This window comes from Heptranchias perlo, chromosome 1 (genome assembly GCF_035084215.1).
Source record: "Heptranchias perlo isolate sHepPer1 chromosome 1, sHepPer1.hap1, whole genome shotgun sequence".
NCBI classification, from domain to species: domain Eukaryota; kingdom Metazoa; phylum Chordata; class Chondrichthyes; order Hexanchiformes; family Hexanchidae; genus Heptranchias; species Heptranchias perlo.
The window spans coordinates 413,054-431,893 of NC_090325.1; the positions used below are offsets into that span (position 1 = coordinate 413,054).

Below are 18,840 nucleotides of genomic sequence, written 5' to 3' on the forward strand. Positions count from 1 at the left end.
CAATTAAATCTCCCCTCAGCCTCCTTTGGTCCGAGAGCGGGAGGACAGTCCGAGAGGTGAGCACAGTGTAAAAGGAGAGTCCGAGAGGTGAGCACAGTGTAAAAGGAGAGTCCGAGAGGTGAGCACGGTGTAAAAGGAGAGTCCGAGAGGTGAGCACAGTGTAAAAGGAGAGTCCGAGAGGTGAGCACAGTGTAAAAGGAGAGTCCGAGAGGTGAGCACAGTGTAAAAGGAGAGACCGAGAGCGGGAGGAGAGACCGAGAGCGGGAGGAGAGACCGAGAGCGGGAGGAGAGACCGAGAGCGGGAGGAGAGACCGAGAGCGGGAGGAGAGACCGAGAGCGGGAGGAGAGACCGAGAGCGGGAGGAGAGACCGAGAGCGGGAGGAGAGAGCGAGAGAGGGAGGAGAGACCGAGAGCGGGAGGAGAGAGCGAGAGAGGGAGGAGAGACCGAGAGCGGGAGGAGAGACCGAGAGCGGGAGGAGAGACCGAGAGCGGGAGGAGAGACCGAGAGGTGAGCACAGTGTAAATCTAAGGCAAGTCATGGCAGCACAGCTCGCACCCGTGATCTGCTCCTCCTGCACTATGTGGGAAGTCATGGACACTACAGGTGTCCCTGGCGACCATGTGTGCAGGAAGTGTGTCCAGCTGCAGCTACTGGCTAACCGCATTTCGGAGCTGGAGCTGCGGGTGGATTCACTGTGGAGCATCCGTGATGCTGAGACTATCGTGGATAGCACGTTCAGTGAGGTGGTCACACTGCAGGTAAAGATTACACAGGCAGAAAGGAAATGGGTGACCGCCAGGCAGAATAAAAGGACGAGGCAGGTAGAGCAAGAGTCCCCTGGGGCCATCTCCCTCTCAAACAGATATACCGCTTTGGATACTGTTGGGGGAGATGGCTTATCAGGGGAAAGCAGCAAGAGCCAAGTTCAGGGCACCACGGGTGGCTCTGCTGCACAGGAGGGGAGGAAGAAGAGTGGCAGGGCTATAGTGATCGGGGATTCAATTGTAAGGGGAACAGATAGGTGTTTCTGCGGCCGCAAACGTGACTCCAGGATGGTATGTTGCCTCCCTGGTGCTCGGGTCAAGGATGTCACGGAGCGGCTGCAGGGCATTCTGGAGGGGGAGGGTGAACAGCCAGTAGTCGTGGTCCATATCGGTACCAACGACACAGGTAAAAAAAGGGATGAGGTCCTGCAAGGTGAATTCAAGGAGTTAGGTGATAAATTAAAAAGCAGGACCTCAAAAGTAGTGATCTCAGGATTACTCCCAGTGCCACGTGCTAGTGAGTATAGGAACAGGAGAATAGACAGGATGAATGCGTGGCTGCAGGGATGGTGTAGGAGGGAGGGATTTAGATTCTGGGACATTGGGACCGGTTCTGGGGAAGGTGGGACCTGTACAAGCGGGACGGGTTACACCCGAGCAGGACTGGGACCAATGTCCTCGCGGGGGTGTTTGCTCGTGCTGTTGGGGAAGGTTTAAACTAGAATGGCAGGGGGATGGGAACCTGAGCGGGGAGTCAGAGGAGGGGGAAACAAGGATAGAAACAAAAGACAGAAAGGGAAGAAGCAACAGTGGAAGGCAGAGAAAACAAGGGCGAAAAACAAATAGGGCCATAGTGCAAAATAAAACTAAGATGACCAGCAATCTTAAAAAGACAAGTCTAAAGGCATTGTGTCTTAATGAGCGGAGCATTCGCAATAAGGTCGATGAATTAACAGCGCAGATAGATATTAACGGTTATGATATAGTTGCGATTACGGAGACATGGCTGCAGGGTGACCAAGGATGGGAATTGAGCATCCAGGGATATTCAATATTTAGGAAGGACAGGCAAAAAGGGAAAGGAGGTGGGGTAGCGTTGTTAGTAAAGGAGGAAATCAATGCAATAGTGAGGAAGGATATTGGCTCGGAAAATCACAATGTGGAATCTGTATGGGTGGAGCTAAGAAACACCAAGGGGCAGAAAACGTTGGTGGGGGTTGTCTATAGGAACAGGAGTAGGCCATTCAGCCCCTCGTGCCTGCTCCGCCATTTGATAAGATCATGGCTGATCTGTGATCTAACTCCATATACCTGCCTTTGGCCCATATCCCTTAATACATTTGGTTGCCAAAAAGCTATCTATCTCAGATTTAAATTTAGCAATTGAGCTAGTATCAATTGCCGTTTGCAGAAGAGAGTTCCAAACTTCTACCACCCTTTGTGTGTAGAAATGTTTTCTAATCTCACTCCTGAAAGGTCTGGCTCTAATTTTTAGACTGTGCCCCCTACTCCTAAAATCCCCAACCAGCGGAAATAGTTTCTCTCTATCCACCCTATCCGTTCCCCTTAATATCTTATAAACTTCGATCAGATCACCCCTTAACCTTCGAAACTCCAGAGAATACAACCCCAATTTGTGTCATCTCTCCTCGTAACTTAACCCTTGAAGTCCGGGTATCATTCTAGTAAACCTACGCTGCACTCCCTCCAAGGCCAATATGTCCTTCCGAAGGTGCGGTGCCCAGAACTGCTCACAGTAACTCCAGGTGCGGTCTCACCAGGGTTTTGTATAGCTGCAGCATAACTTCTGCCCCCTTGTACTCCAGTCCTCCAGATATAAAGGCCAGCATTCCATTAGCCTTATTGATTATTTTCTGCACCTGTTCATGACACTTCAATGATCGATGTACCTGAACCCCTAAGTCCCTTTGGACATCCACTGTTTTTAACTTTTTACCATTTAGAAAGTACCCTGTTCTATCCTTTTTTGATCCAAAGTGGATGACCTCACATTTGTCTACATTGAATTCCATTTGCCACAGTTTTGCCCATTCACCTAATCTATCAATATCGCTTTGTAATTTTATGTTTTCATCTCCACTGCTTACAATGCCACCAATCTTTGTGTCATCGGCAAACTTAGATATGAGACTTTCTATGCCTTCGTCTAAGTCGTTAATAAATATTGTGAATAATTGAGGCCCCAAGACAGATCCCTGCGGGACTCCACTAGTCACATCCTGCCAATGTGAGTACCTTCCCATTATCCCTACTCTCTGTCGCCTTTCACTCAGCCAACTTCCTAACCAAGTTCGTACTTTTCCCTCGATTCCATGGGCTTCTATCTTAGCTAACAGTCTCTTATGTGGGACCTTATCAAATGCCTTCTGGAAGTCCATATAAATAACATCCATTGACATTCCCCTGTCCACTACTTTGGTCACCTCTTCAAAAAATTCAATCAAGTTTGTCAGGCACAACCGACTTTTCACAAATCCATGCTGGCTCTCTATTAGTTTCTAAAAGTTTCCCCACCACTGAGGTTAAACTGACTGGCCTATAGTTGCTGGGTTTATCCTTACACCCTTGTTTGAACAAGGGTGTAACATTTGCAATTCTCCCGTCCTCTGGCACCACCCCCGGATCTACAGAGGTTTGAAAGATTATGGCCGGTAGAAAAGACTAGTTAGGCCACAGCTTGAGTACTGTGTACAATTCTGGTCACCACATTACAGGAAGGATGTGATTGCACTCGAGAGGGTGCAGAGGAGATTTACGAGGATGTTGCCAGGACTGGAGAATTTTAGCTATGAGGAAAGATTGGATTGGCTGGGGTTGTTTGCCTTGGAACAGAGGAGGCTGAGGGGTGATTTAATTGAGGTGTATAAAATTATGAGGGGCCCAGATAGAGAGGATAGGAAGGACCTATTTCCCTTAGTGGAGGGGTCAATAACCAGGGGGCACAGATTTAAAGTGATTGGTAGAAGGATTAGAGGGGAGCTGAGGAGAAATGTTTTCACCCAGAGGGTGGTGGGGGTCTGGAACTCACTGCCTGAGAGGGTGGGAGAGGCAGAAACCCTCAACTCATTTATAAAATCCCTGGATGTGCCCCTGAAGAGCCGTGACCTGCAGGGCTACGGACCAAGAGCTGGAAAGTGGGATTAGGCTGGACAGCTCTTTTTCGGCTGGCACAGACACGATGGGCCGAATTCCCGAATGGCCTCCTTCTGCGCCCTAAATTTCGATGATTCTAGCCCATGGGGTATCTCAGACGATGCCTGATTTGTGGGGTTCAGTGTTACCCACGGGGTATCTCAGACAATGCCTGATTTGTGGGGTTCAGTGTTGCCCACAGGGTATCTCAGACGATGCCTGATTTGTGGGGTTTGGTGTTGCCCATGGGGTATCTCAGACGATGCCCGATTTGTGGGGTTTGGTGTTGCCCATGGGGTATCTCAGACGATGCCCGATTTGTGGGGTTCAGTGTTACCCACAGGGTATCTCAGACGATGCCTGATTTGTGGGGTTCAGTGTTACCCACAGGGTATCTCAGACGATGCCTGATTTGTGGGGTTCAGTGTTACCCACAGGGTATCTCAGACGATGCCCGATTTGTGGGGTTCAGTGTTACCCACGGGGTATCTCAGACGATGCCCGATTTGTTGGGTTCAGTGTTACCCATGGGGTATCTCAGACGATGCCCGATTTGTGGGGTTCAGTGTTACCCACGGGGTATCTCAGACGATGCCTGATTTGTGGGGTTCAGTGTTACCCATGGGGTATCTCAGACGATGCCTGATTTGTGGGGTTCAGTGTTACCCATGGGGTATCTCAGACGATGCCTGATTTGTGGGGTTCAGTGTTACCCACGGGGTATCTCAGACGATGCCCGATTTGTGGGGTTCAGTGTTACCCACAGGGTATCTCAGACGATGCCTGATTTGTGGGGTTCAGTGTTACCCATGGGGTATCTCAGACGATGCCCGATTTGTGGGGTTCAGTGTTACCCATGGGGTATCTCAGACGATGCCTGATTTGTGGGGTTCAGTGCACATCACATCACGATTGAATTGGAAACTCACTCATGTCATAGAGGTGTTGCCAGAAGGTTTCCAACCATCGCTGCTTCTCCTCCCCACTGTCTGCCACCAGTGTATGACTCACCTCCTCTCCTGCGTATCGATTGGTTATCGAGATGCTGTTAATTTTGCTCTTTGGGTCTTTGTCTGTCGCTCTGATTCGGGTTTCCTGGAAAACACATTAATCTGAGCGGCACAGAGGGACTCGATATTTCATCAGAGAGCAGGGTAACGGACAATACAGCTCCCCTTCACGACACACCCAGGTTTCAGCCAACATTACCTTCTGACAAAAGACAAGTCGAACTGACTGAATTGTGTGAGCTGGTTGCAAGTCTCGATCTGTACGTTCAGTCTGACAAATAAAAGAGCTTCATGCTTAAATTTCACCTCATCGCACTGATGTGTGAAGAGCCCATTGACTGACAGAGTGGACAATTAAACAACTAACAGGAGGAGGAGGCTCTGCAAACATCCCCATCCGCAATGATGGCGGAGTCCAGCTCGTGAGTGCAAAAGACAAGGCTGAAGCGTTTGCAACCATCTTCAGCCAGAAGTGCCGAGTGGATGATCCATCTCGGCCTCCTCCCGATATCCCCACCATCACGGAAGCCAGTCTTCAGCCAATTCGATTCACTCCACGTGATATCAAGAAACGGCTGAGTGCATTGGATACAGCAAAGGCTATGGGCCCCGACACATCCCGGCTGTAGTGCTGAAGACTTGTGCTCCAGAACTAGCTGTGTCTCCAGCCAAGCTGTTCCAGTACAGCTACAACACTGGCATCTACCCGACAATGTGGAAAATTGCCCAGGTATGTCCTGTCCACAAAAAGCAGGTCAAATCCAATCCAGCCAATTACTGCCCCATCAGTCTACTCTCAATCATCAGCAAAGTGATGGAAGGTGTAGTCGACAGTGCTATCAAGCGGCACTTACTCACCAATAACCTGCTCACCGATGCTCAGTTTGTGTTCCGCCAGGACCACTCGGCTCCAGACCTCATTACAGCCTTGGTCCAAACATGGACAAAAGAGCTGAATTCCAGAGGTGAGGTGAGAGTGACTGCCCTTGACATCACTCTCCAGTGGCTGGAGTCATACCTAGCACAAAGGAAGATGGTAGTGGTTATTGGAGGCCAATCATCTCAGCCCCAGGACATTGCTGCAGGAGTTCCTCAGGGCAGTGTCCTAGGCCCAACCATCTTCAGCTGCTTCATCAATGACCTTCCCTCAATCATTAGGTCAGAAATGGGGATGTTCGCTGATGACTGCACAGTGAAAAGTTCCATTCACAACCCCTCAGATAATGAAGCAGTCCGTGCCCACATGCAGCAAGACCTGGACAACATCCAGGCTTGGGCTGATAAGTGGCAAGTAACATTCGCACCAGACAAGTGCCAGGCAATGACCATCTCCAACAAGAGAGAGTCTAACCACCTCCCCTTGACATTCAACGGCATTACCATCGCCAAATCCCCCACCATCAACATCCTGGGGGTCACCATTGACCAGAAACTTAACTGGACCAGCCACATAAATACTGTGGCGACAAGAGCAGGTCAGAGGCTGGGTATTCTGCGGCGAGTGACTCACCTCCTGACTCCCCAAAGCCTTTCCACCATCTACAAGGCACAAGTCAGGAGTGTGATGGAATACTCTCCACTTGCCTGGATGAGTGCAGCTCCAAAAACACTCAAGAAGCTCGACAACATCCAGGACAAAGCAGCCCGCTTGATTGGCACCCCATCCACCACCCTAAACATTCACTCCCTTCACCACCGGTGCACTGTGGCTGCAGTGTGTACCATCCACAGGATGCACTGCAGCAACTCGCCAAGGCTTCTTCAACAGCACCTCCCAAACCCGCGACCTCTACCATCTAGAAGGACAAGGGCAGCAGGTACATGGGAACAACACCACCTGCACGTTCCCCTCCAAGTCACACACCATCCCGACTTGGAAATATATCGCCGTTCCTTCATCGTCGCTCTGATTTCTGTTGATCTCCACCAATTTCACACGGGGAGTTTGACAATCTCCCACACAAATTGACCCCCAGGATACCTTATTTATTGCAATGGTGAAGGCAGCTTCCACCTTGGCATCGACTTCTTCTGGAGAATAGTAACAGAAGAGATGTGTTCCCTGTAACACGCAGTACATCCTGGTCCAATTGTACAGTTCACCCACCATCTGCTGGAATACAGGGGAAACAGAACACAGCAATTACACAGGACACGCAGAGGGGAGAGAGAGAGAAATGGAGAGAGTGTTTGAGAGAGAGAGAATGTGAGAGAGAGGGAGTGAGTGAGAGAAAGAGAGAGGGAGCGAGAGAGAGAGAGAGAGAGAGGGAGCGAGAGAGAGAGAGGGAGCGAGAGAGAGAGAGAGGGAGCGAGAGAGAGAGGGAGCGAGAGAGAGAGAGAGCGAGAGAGAGAGAGAGAGGGAGCGAGAGAGAGAGGGAGCGAGAGAGAGAGAGAGGGAGCGAGAGAGAGAGAGGGAGCGAGAGAGAGAGAGGGAGCGAGAGAGAGAGAGAGAGGGAGCGAGAGAGAGAGAGAGGGAGCGAGAGAGGGAGGGAGCGAGAGAGAGAGGGAGGGAGCGAGAGAGAGAGGGAGGGAGCGAGAGAGAGAGGGAGGGAGCGAGAGAGAGAGGGAGGGAGCGAGAGAGAGAGGGAGGGAGCGAGAGAGAGAGAGAGGGAGGGAGCGAGAGAGAGAGGGAGGGAGCGAGAGAGAGAGGGAGGGAGAGAGAGGGGGAGCGAGAGAGAGGGGGAGCGAGAGAGAGGGGGAGCGAGAGAGAGAGAGAGAGAGAGGGAGCGAGAGAGAGAGAGGGAGCGAGAGCGAGGGAGCGAGAGCGAGGGAGCGAGAGAGAGAGGGAGCGAGAGAGAGAGGGAGCGAGAGAGAGAGGGAGGGAGGGAGCGAGAGAGAGAGGGAGGGAGGGAGCGAGAGAGAGAGGGAGGGAGGGAGCGAGAGAGAGAGGGAGGGAGCGAGAGAGAGAGGGAGGGAGCGAGAGAGAGAGGGAGGGAGCGAGAGAGAGGGAGCGAGAGAGAGAGGCAGAGTGAGAGAGAGAGAGAGAGAATGTGAGAGAGTGAGAGAGAGAGAGAGTGAGAGAGAGATAGGGTGAGACAGAGTGTGTGTGAGAGAGAGAGAGAGAAAAACAGAGTGTGAGAGAGAGACAGCGTGTGTGAGAGAGAGACACATCGGGTGAGACAGAGGTAGAGAGACAGAGAGATAGACAGAGAGAGAGAGAGACAGTGTGAGAGAGATAGAGTGAAAGAGACAGATAGAGTGAGAGAGAGAGAGCTAGAGTGAGTGAGAGAGAGAGATAGAGTGAGAGAGAGAGCTAGAGAGAGAGAGCTAGAGTGAGAGAGAGACTGAGAGACAGAGATAGAGTGAGGGAGTGAGAGAGAGTGAGAGATAGAGTGAGAGACAGACAGACAGAGAGGGATAGAGAGAGAGAGACAGACTGAGAGAGGGAGACAGACTGAGAGAGATAGAGAGAGATAGAGACAGAGTGGGAGAGAGAAAGGAAGAGTGAGAGTGAGAGAGAGTGATAGAGAGATAGAGTGTGTGAGAGAGAGTGTGTGAGAGAGAGAGAATGAGTGAGAGAGGGAGATAGAGTGCGAGAGAAAGAGTGAGAGAGAGAGAGATAGAGTGAGCGATAGATAAAGTGAGAGAGAGAGAGACAGAGACAGACAGAGAGGGATAGAGAGAGAGAGAGAGAGACAGTAAGAGAGAGAGAGAGTAAGAGAGAGAGAGAGAGAGTAAGAGAGAGAGAGAGTAAGAGAGAAAGAGAGAGAGTAAGAGAGAGAGAGAGAGAGAGAGAAAATGAGTGGGACAGAGAGAGACAGACAGACAGACAATGAGAGAGAGAGAGAGATAGGGATAGAGTGAGAGACAGAGATAGAGTGAGAGCGAGGGAGAAAGCCAGAGAGAGAGAGAGAGCGCGAGAGAGACACACAGAGAGAGGGAGAGAGATATAGTGAGAGAGAGGCAGAGAGATAGAATGAGAGAGTGAGGCAGAGAGACATGGAGAGAGATAGAGAGGGATAGAGAGATAGTGAGAGAAAGAGAGATTGAGTGAGAGAGAGAGAGGAGAGATTGAGGGATAGAGTGTGTGTGAGAGAGAGAGTGTGAGAGAGAGTGAGAGAGATAGTGAGAAAGAGACAGAGTGAGAGAGGGTGGGATAGAGTTCAAGGGAGAGAGAGACAGAGAGACAGAGAGAGATACAGAGTGAGAGAGAGAGACACACAGAAAGGGACAGAGAGGGAGAGAGATATAGTGAGAGAGAGGCAGAGAGATAGAATAAGAGACAGAGAGAGATAGAGAGAGAGAGGCAGAGAGAGAGGGATAGAGAGATAGTGAGAGAGATAGAGTGAGAGAGATAGAGAGAGAGTGTTAGAGTGAGAAAGAGATAGAGGGTGGGAGGGGGAGATTGAGAGATAGAGTGAGATAGTCAGAGAAAGATAGAGTGAGAGAGTAGAATCATAGAATCATAGAAGTTTACAACATGGAAACAGGCCCTTCGGCCCAACATGTCCATGTCGCCCAGTTTATACCACTAAGCTAGTCCCAGTTGCCTGCACTTGGCCCATATCCCTCGATACCCATCTTACCCATGTAACTGTCCAAATGCTTTTTAAAAGACAAAATTGTACCCGCCTCTACTACTGCCTCTGGCAGCTCGTTCCAGACACTCACCACCCTTTGAGTGAAAAAATTGCCCCTCTGGACCCTTTTGTATCTCTCCCCTCTCACCTTAAATCTATGCCCCCTCGTTATAGACTCCCCTACCTTTGGGAAAAGATTTTGACTATCTACCTTATCTATGCCCCTCATTATTTTATAGACTTCTATAAGATCACCCCTTAACCTACTACTCTCCAGGGAAAAAAGTCTCAGTCTATCTAACCTCTCCCTGTAAGTCAAACCATCAAGTCCCGGTAGCATCCTAGTAAATCTTTTCTGCACTCTTTCTAGTTTAATAATATCCTTTCTATAATAGGGTGACCAGAACTGTACACAGTATTCCAAGTGTGGCCTTACTAATGTCTTGTACAACTTCAATATGACATCCCAACTCCTGTATTCAATGTTCTGACCAATGAAACCAAGCATGCTGAATGCCTTCTTCACCACCCTATCCACCTGTGACTCCACTTTCAAGGAGCTATGAACCTGTACTCCTAGATCTCTTTGTTCTATAAATCTCCCCAACGCCCTACCATTAACGGAGTAGGTCCTGGCCCGATTCGATCGACCAAAATGCATCACCTCACATTTATCTAAATTAAACTCCATCTGCCATTCATCGGCCCACTGGCCCAATTTATCAAGATCCCGTTGCAATCCTAGATAACCTTCTTCACTGTCCACAATGCCACCAATCTTGGTGTCATCTGCAAACTTACTAACCATGCCTCCTAAATTCTCATCCAAATCATTAATATAAATAACAAATAACAGCGGACCCAGCACCGATCCCTGAGGCACACCGCTGGACACAGGCATCCAGTTTGAAACACAACCCTCTACAACCACCCTCTGTCTTCTGTCGTCAATCCAATTTTGTATCCAATTGGCTACCTCACCTTGGATCCCGTGAGATTTAACCTTATGTAACAACCTACCATGCGGTACCTTGTCAAAGGCTTTGCTGAAGTCCATGTAGACCACGTCTACTGCACAGCCCTCATCTATCTTCTTGGTTACCCCTTCAAAAAACTCAATCAAATTCGTGAGACATGATTTTCCTCTCACAAAACCATGCTGACTGTTCCTAATCAGTCCCTGCCTCTCCAAATGCCTGTAGATCCTGTCTCTCAGAATACCCTCTAACAACTTACCCACTACAGATGTCAGGCTCACCGGTCTGTAGTTCCCAGGCTTTTCCCTGCCACCCTTCTTAAACAAAGGCACAACATTTGCTACCCTCCAATCTTCAGGCACCTCACCTGTAGCTGTCGATGATTCAAATATCTCTGCTAGGGGACCCGCAATTTCCTCCCTAACCTCCCATAACGTCCTGGGATACATTTCATCAGGTCCCGGAGATTTATCTACCTTGATGCGCGTTAAGACTTCCAGCACCTCCCTCTCTGTAATATGTACACTCCTCAAGACATCACTATTTATTTCCCCAAGTTCCCTAACATCCATGCCTTTCTCAACCGTAATGTGGAGATGCCGGTGATGGACTGGGGTTAACAAATGTAAACAATTTTACAACACCAAGTTATAGTCCAACGATTTTATTTTTAATCCCACAAGCTTTCGGGGGCTTTCCCCTTCCTCTGGCGGTGTGGAAATGACAATTTCAAATCCTTCGCATTTTAAGATCACATAACAAAGCCTGGTGATTACTGCCCGTTGCCAAGGCAATCACAGTGAGCAGACAGAAAGGTGTCATCTAAAAGGCCACTGAATATACAACCCCCCCAAAAAAGAGAGATAAGGAAGACAGTCAATGACCCGTTATATTAAAAACAGATAACATTTGTTCGCTGGTGGGGTTACGTGTAGCGTGACATGAACCCAAGATCCTGGTTGAGGCCGTCCTCATGGGTGCGGAACTTGGCTATCAATTTCTGCTCGACGATTTTGCGTTGTCGTGTGTCTCGAAGGCCGCCTTGGAGTACGCTTACCCGAAGGTCGGTGGCTGAATGTCCATGACTGCTGAAGTGTTCCCCGACAGGGAGAGAACCCTCCTGTTTGGCGATTGTTGCGCGGTGTCCGTTCATCCGTTGTCGCAGCGTCTGCATGGTCTCGCCAATGTACCATGATCTGGGGCACCCTTTCCTGCAACGTATGAGGTAGACAACGTTGGCTGAGTCACAGGAGTATGAACCGTGCACCTGGTGGGTGGTGTCCTCTCGTGTGATGGTGGTATCTGTGTCGATGATCTGGCATGTCTTGCAGAGGTTGCCGTGGCAGGGTTGTGTGGTGTCGTGGACGCTGTTCTCCTGAAGGCTGGGTAATTTGCTGCGAACGATGGTCTGTTTGAGGTTGGGTGGCTGTTTAAAGGCGAGTAGTGGAGGTGTGGGGATGGCCATAGCGAGGTGTTCGTTATCATTGATGACATGTTGAAGGCTGCGGAGAACATGGCGTAATTTCTCCGCTCCGGGGAAGTACTGGACGACGAAGGGTACTCTGTTGGTTGCGTCCCGTGTTAGTCTTCTGAGGAGATCTCCGCGATTTTTCGCTGTGGCCCGTCGGAACTGTCGATCGATGAGTCGAGCGTCATATCCCGTTCTTACTAGGGCGTCTTTCAGCGTCTGTAGGTGTCCATCGCGTTCCTCCTCGTCTGAGCAGACCCTGTGTATTCGCAGGGCCTGTCCATAGGGGATGGCCTCTTTGACGTGGTTAGGGTGGAAGCTGGAAAAGTGGAGCATTGTGAGATTGTCTGTGGGCTTGCGGTAGAGTGAGGTGCTGAGGTGCCCGTCTTTGATGGAGATTCGTGTGTCCAAGAAAGAAACTGATTCTGAGGAGTAGTCCATGGTGAGCTTGATGGTGGGATGGAACTTGTTGATGTTATCGTGTCGTCTCTTTAGTGATTCCTCACCGTGGGTCCATAGAAAGAAAATGTCGTCGATGTATCTGGTGTATAGTTTTGGTTGGAGGTCCTGTGCAGTGAAGAAGTCCTGCTCGAACTTGTGCATGAAAATGTTGGCGTATTGGGGTGCGAATTGGTCTCGCCAATGTACCATGCCCCAGAGCATGGTACATTGGCGAGACCATGCAGACGCTGCGACAACGGATGAACGGACACCGCGCAACAATCGCCAAACAGGAGGGTTCTCTCCCTGTCGGGGAACACTTCAGCAGTCATGGACATTCAGCCACCGACCTTCGGGTAAGCGTACTCCAAGGCGGCCTTCGAGACACACGACAACGCAAAATCGTCGAGCAGAAATTAATAGCCAAGTTCCGCACCCATGAGGACGGCCTCAACCGGGATCTTGGGTTCATGTCACACTGCACGTAACCCCACCAGCGAACAAATGTTATCTGTTTTTAATATAACGGGTCATTGACTGTCTTCCTTATCTCTCTCTCTCTCTTTATTTTTGGGGGGTTGTATATTCAGTGGCCTTTTAGATGACACCTTTCTGTCTGCTCACTGTGATTGCCTTGGCAACGGGCAGTAATCACCAGGCATTGTTATGTGATCTTAAAATGCGAAGGATTCGAAATTGTCATTTCCACACCGCCTGAGGAAGGGGAAAGCCCCCGAAAGCTTGTGGGATTAAAAATAAAATCGTTGGACTATAACTTGGTGTTGTAAAATTGTTTACATTTCTCAACCGTAAATACCGATGTGAAATATTCATTTAGGATCTCACCCATCTCTTGTGGTTCCGCACATAGATGAACTTGTTGATCCTTAAGAGGCCCTACTCTCTCCCTAGTTACTCTTTTGCCCTTTATGTATTTGTAGAAGCTCTTTGGATTCTCCTTTGCCTTATCTGCCAAAGCAATCTCATGTCCCCTTTTTGCCCCCTGATTTCTCTCTTAACTCTACTCCGGCAATCTCTATACTCTTCAAGGGATCCACTTGATCCCAGCTGCCTATGCATGTCATATGCCTCCTTCTTCTTTCTGACTAGGGCCTCAATCTCCCGAGTCATCCAAGGTTCCCTACTTCTACCAGCCTTGCCCTTCACTTTATAAGGAATGTGCTTACCCTGAACCCTGGTTAGCACACTTTTGAAAGCCTCCCACTTACCAGATGTCCCTTTGCCTGCCAACAGACTCTCCCAATCAACTTCTGAAAGTTCCTGTCTAATACCATCAAAATTGGCCTTTCCCCAATTTAGAATTTTAACTTTTGGGCCAGACCTATCATTCTCCATAGCTATCTTAAAACTAATGGAATTATGATCACTGGTCCCAAAGTGATCCCTCACTAACACTTCTGTCACCTGCCCTTCCTTATTTCCCAAGAGGAGGTCAAGTTTTGCCCCCTCTCTCGTCGGGCCATCCACATACTGAATGAGAAATTCCTCCTGAATACACTCAACAAATTTTTCTCCATCCAAGCCCCTAATGTTTCTTGATATCACGTGGAGTGAATTGAATTGGCTGAAGACTGGCTTCTGTGATGGTGGCGATCAGGAGGAGGCTGAGATGGATCATCCACTCGGCACTTCTTGCTGAAGATGGTTGCAAACGCTTCAGCCTTGTCTTTTGCACTCACGTGCTGGACTCTGCCATCATTGAGGATGGGGATGTTTACAGAGCCTCCTCCTCCCGTTAGTTGTTTAATTGTCCACCACCATTCACGACTGGATATGGCAGGACTGCAGAGCTTTGATCTGATCCATTGGTTGTGGAATCGCTTAGCTCTGTCTACAGCATGTTGCTTCTGCTGTTTAGCATGCATGTAGTCCTGAGTTGCAGCTTCACCAGGTTGGCACCTCATTTTTAGGTACGCCTGGTGCTGCTCCTGGCATGCTCTTCTACACTCCTCATTGAACCAGGGTTGATCTCTTGGCTTGTTGGTAATGGTAGAGTGAGGAATATGCCGGGCCATGAGGTTACAGATTGTGCTGGAACACAATTCTGCTGCTGCTGATGGCCCACAGCGCCTCATGGATGCCCAGTTTTGAGCTGCTAGATCTGTTCTGAATCTATCCCATTTAGCCCGGTGGTAGTGCCACACAACACGTTGGATGGTGTCCTCAGTGTGAAGACGGGACTTCGTCTCCACGAGGACTGTGCGGTGGTCACTCCTACCAATACTGTCATGGACAGATGCATTTGCGACAGGTAGATTGGTGAGGACGAGGTCAAGTAAGTTTTTCCCTCGTGTTGGTTCGCTCACCACCTGCCGCAGGCCCAGTCTGGCAGCTATGGCCTTCAGGACTCGGCCAGCTCGGTCAGTAGTGGTGCTACCGAGCCACTCTTGGTGATGGACATTGAAGTCCCCCACCCAGAGTACATTCTGTGCCCTTGCTACCCTCAGTGCTTCCTCCAAGTGGTGCTCAACATGGAGGAGGACTGATTCATCAGCTGAGGGAGGACGGTAGGTGGTAATCAGCAGGAGGTTTCCTTGCCCATGTTTGACCTGATGCCATGAGATTTCATGGGGTCCGGAGACAATGTTGAGGACTCCCAGAGCCACTCCCTCCTGACTGTATATCACTGTACCGCCACCTCTGGTGGGTCTGTCCTGCGGGTGGGACAGGACATACCCAGGGATGGTGATGGAAGAGTCTGGGACGTTGGCTGAAAGGTATGATTCTGTGAGTATGGCTATGTCAGGCTGTTGCTTGACTCGTCTGTGGGACAGCTCTCCCAATTTTGGCACAAATCCCCAGATGTTAGTGAGGAGGACTTTGCAGGGTCGACTGGGCTTGGTTTGCCTTTGTCATGTCCGGTGCCTGTAAAAGCTTTTAAAGGTATGTAAAAAGGAAAAGACTGGCAAATGCAAATGTGGGTCCCTTACAGACAGAGACGGGAGAATTTATAATGGGGAAGAAGGAAATGGCAGAGAAATTAAACAAATACTTCGTACCTGTCTTCATGGAAGAAGACACAAAAAACCTCCCAGAAACTAATGTCTTGTTGAAGTTGACCACAACATGGTTGAATTCCATATCCAATTAGAGGGTGAGAAGGTTGATTCTCAAACAAGCGTACTGAGCTTGAATAAAGGAGACTATGATGGTATGAGAGCAGAATTGATTAAAGTGGACTGGGAAAATAGATTAAAGGGTAAGACGGTACATGAGCAGTGGTGTTCATTTAGGGAGTTATTTTACAACTTTCAAAATAAATATAATCCACTGAGGAAAAAAGGGTGTAAAAGAAATGACAGCCACCCGTGGCTAAGTAAAGAAATCAAGGATAGTATCCGACTAAAAACAAGGACATATAAGGTAGCCAAACTTAGTGGGAGGATAGAAGATTGGGAATTCTTCAAAAGACAGCAAAAAGTAACTGAAGGATTGATTAAGAAAGGGAAGATAGATTATGAAAAGAAATTAGCAAAAAATATAAAAACAGATAGCAAGAGTTTCTACAGTTATATAAAAAGAAAAAGGGTGGCTAAGGCAAACATAGGTCCCTTAGAGGATGAGACCGGGAAATTAATGGTGGGAAACATGGAGATGGCAAAAATGCTGAACAAATATTTTGTTTCAGTCTTTACGGTAGAGGACACTAAGAATATCCCAAAACTGGACAAACAGGGGGCTCTACGGGGGGAGGAGCTAAATACGATTAAAATCACTCAGGAATTGGTACTCAGTAAAATAATGGGACTCAAAGCGGATAAATCCCCTGGACCTGATGGCTTCCATCCTGGGGTCTTGAGGGAAGTGGCAGTAGGGATTGTGGATGCTTTGGTGATAGTTTTCCAAAATTCCCTGGACTCAGGAGAGGTCCCGGCAGATTGGAAAACTGCTAATGTAACACCCTTATTTAAAAAGGGTAGTAGGCAGAAGGCTGGAAATTATAGGCCAGTTAGCCTAACATCAGTGGTGGGTAAAATTTTGGAGTCTATTATTAAGGAGACAGTAACGGAACATTTAGATAAGCATAATTTAATAGGACAAAGTCAGCATGGCTTTATGAAGGGGAAGTCATGTCTGACAAATTTGCTTGAGTTCTTTGAGGATATAACGTACAGGGTGGATAAAGGGGAACCAGTGGACGTAGTGTATTTAGACTTCCAGAAGGCATTCGACAAGGTGCCACATAAAAGATTATTACTTAAGATAAAAAATCACGGGATTGGGGGCAACATTCTGGCATGGGTGGAGGATTGGTTATCGAACAGGAAGCAGAGAGTTGGGATAAATGGTTCATTTTCGGACTGGCAACCAGTAACCATTGGTGTTCCACAGGGGTCGGTGCTGGGTCCCCAACTCTTTACAATCTATATTAACGATTTGGAGGAGGGGACCGAGTGCAACATATCAAAATTTGCAGATGATACAAAGATGGGAGGAAAAGTAGAGAGTGAGGAGGACATAAAAAACCTGCAGGGGGATATAGACAAGCTGGGTGAGTGGGCGGAGATTTGGCAGATGCAATACAATATTGGAAAATGTGAGGCGATGCACTTTGGCAGGAAAAATCAGAGAGCAAGTTATTTTCTTAATGGCGAGAGACTGGAAAGTACTGCAGTACAAAGGGATCTGGGGGTCCTAGTGCAAGAAAATCAAAAAGTTGGTATGCAGGTGCAGCAGGTGATCAAGAAAGCCAACGGAATGTTGGCTTTTATTGCTCGGGGGATAGAATATAAAAACAGGGAGGTATTGCTGCAGTTATATAAGGTATTGGTGAGACCGCACCTGGAATACTGCATACAGTTTTGGTCTCCATACTTAAGAAAAGACATACTTGCTCTCGAGGCAGTACAAAGAAGGTTCACTCGGTTAATCCCAGGGATGAGGGGGCGGACATATGAGGAGAGGTTGAGTAGATTGGGACTCCACTCATTGGAGTTCAGAAGAATGAGAGGCGATCTTATTGAAACATATAAGATTGTGAAGGGGCTTGATCGGGTGGATGCGGTAAGGATGTTCCCAAGGATGGGTGAAACTAGAACTAGGGGGGCATAATCTTAGAATAAGGGGCTGCTCTTTCAAAACTGAGATGAGGAGAAACTTCTTCACTCAGAGGGTGGTAGGTCTGTGGAATTTGCTGCCCCAGGAAGCTGTGGAAGCTACATCATTAGATAAATTTAAAACAGAAATAGACAGTTTTCTAGAAGTAAAGGGAATTAGGGGTTATGGGGAGCGGGCAGGAAATTGGACATGAAGCTGAGTTCGGATCGGTCACTGCCCTGTGGGTGGCGGAGAGGGCCCAGGGGCTGTGTGGCCGGGTCCTGCTCCTACTTCTTGTGTTCTTTAGATTTGTGGTTGGGATCAGATCAGCCATGATCTTATTGAATGGCGGAGCAGGCTCGAGGGGCCGATTGGCCTACTCCTGCTCCAATTTCTTATGTTCTTATTAGTAAGGCCATACTTGGAACACTGTGTACAGTTCTGGTCACCCTATTATAGAAAGGATATTATTAAACTAGAAAGAGTGCAGAAAAGATTTACTAGGATGCCACCGGGACTTGATGGTTTGACTTATAGGGAGAGGTTGGATAGACTGAGACTTTTTTCCCTGGAGAGTAGGAGGTTTAGGGGTGATCTTATAGAGGTCTATAAAATAATGAGGGGCATAGATAAGGTAGATCGTCAAAATCTTTTCCCAAAGGTAGGGGAGTCTATAACGAGGGGACATAGATTTAAGGTGAGAGGGGAGAGATACAAAAGGGTCCAGAGGGGCAATTTTTTCACTCAAAGGGTGGTGAGTGTCTGGAACGAGCTGCCAGAAGCAGTAGTAGAGGCGGGTACAATTTTGTCTTTTAAAAAGCATTTGGACAGTTACATGGGTAAGATGGGTATAGAGGGATATGGGCCAAGTGCAGGCAACTGGGACTAGCTTAGTGGTATAAACTGGGCGACATGGACATGTTGGGCCGAAGGGCCTGTTTCCATGTTGTAAACTTCTATGATTCTATGATTCTATAAACGGCTGAGTGCACTGGATACAGCAAAGGCTATGGGCCCCGACAACATCCCGGCTGTAGTACTGAAGACTTGTGCTCCAGAACTAGCTGCACCTCTAGCCAAGCTGTTCCAGTACAGCTACAACACTGGCATCTACCCGACAATGTGGAAAATTGCCCAGGTATGTCCTGTCCACAAAAAGCAGGACAAATCCAATCCGGCCAATTACCGCCCCATCAGTCTGCTCTCAATCATCAGCAAAGTGATGGAAGGTGTCGTCGACAGTGCTGTCAAGCGGCACTTACTCACCAATAACCTGCTCACCGATGCTCAGTTTGGGTTCTGCCAGGACCACTCGGCTCCAGACCTCATTACAGCCTTGGTCCAAACATGGACAAAAGAGCTGAATTCCAGAGGTGAGGTCAAAGTGACTGCCCTTGACATCAAGGCAGCATTTGACCGAGTGTGGCACCAAAGAGCTCCAGTAAAAT

At 48.6% G+C, this 18,840-nt stretch overlaps 1 protein-coding gene across 1 annotated transcript in view; it reads right to left on the bottom strand.

The window, feature by feature from the left end:
• LOC137310165 (rhotekin-like) overlaps positions 1-18,840 on the bottom strand; it is a 226,226-nt gene that overhangs the window by 41,161 nt on the left and 166,225 nt on the right. The window contains exons 11-12 of the mRNA XM_067978137.1: positions 6,910-7,038; positions 4,848-5,013 (exon numbers count right to left, since the gene is read on the bottom strand). Of these exons, the coding sequence (XP_067834238.1) occupies positions 4,848-5,013; positions 6,910-7,038 (295 nt within the window). The remainder of the gene's footprint in view (positions 1-4,847; positions 5,014-6,909; positions 7,039-18,840) is intronic.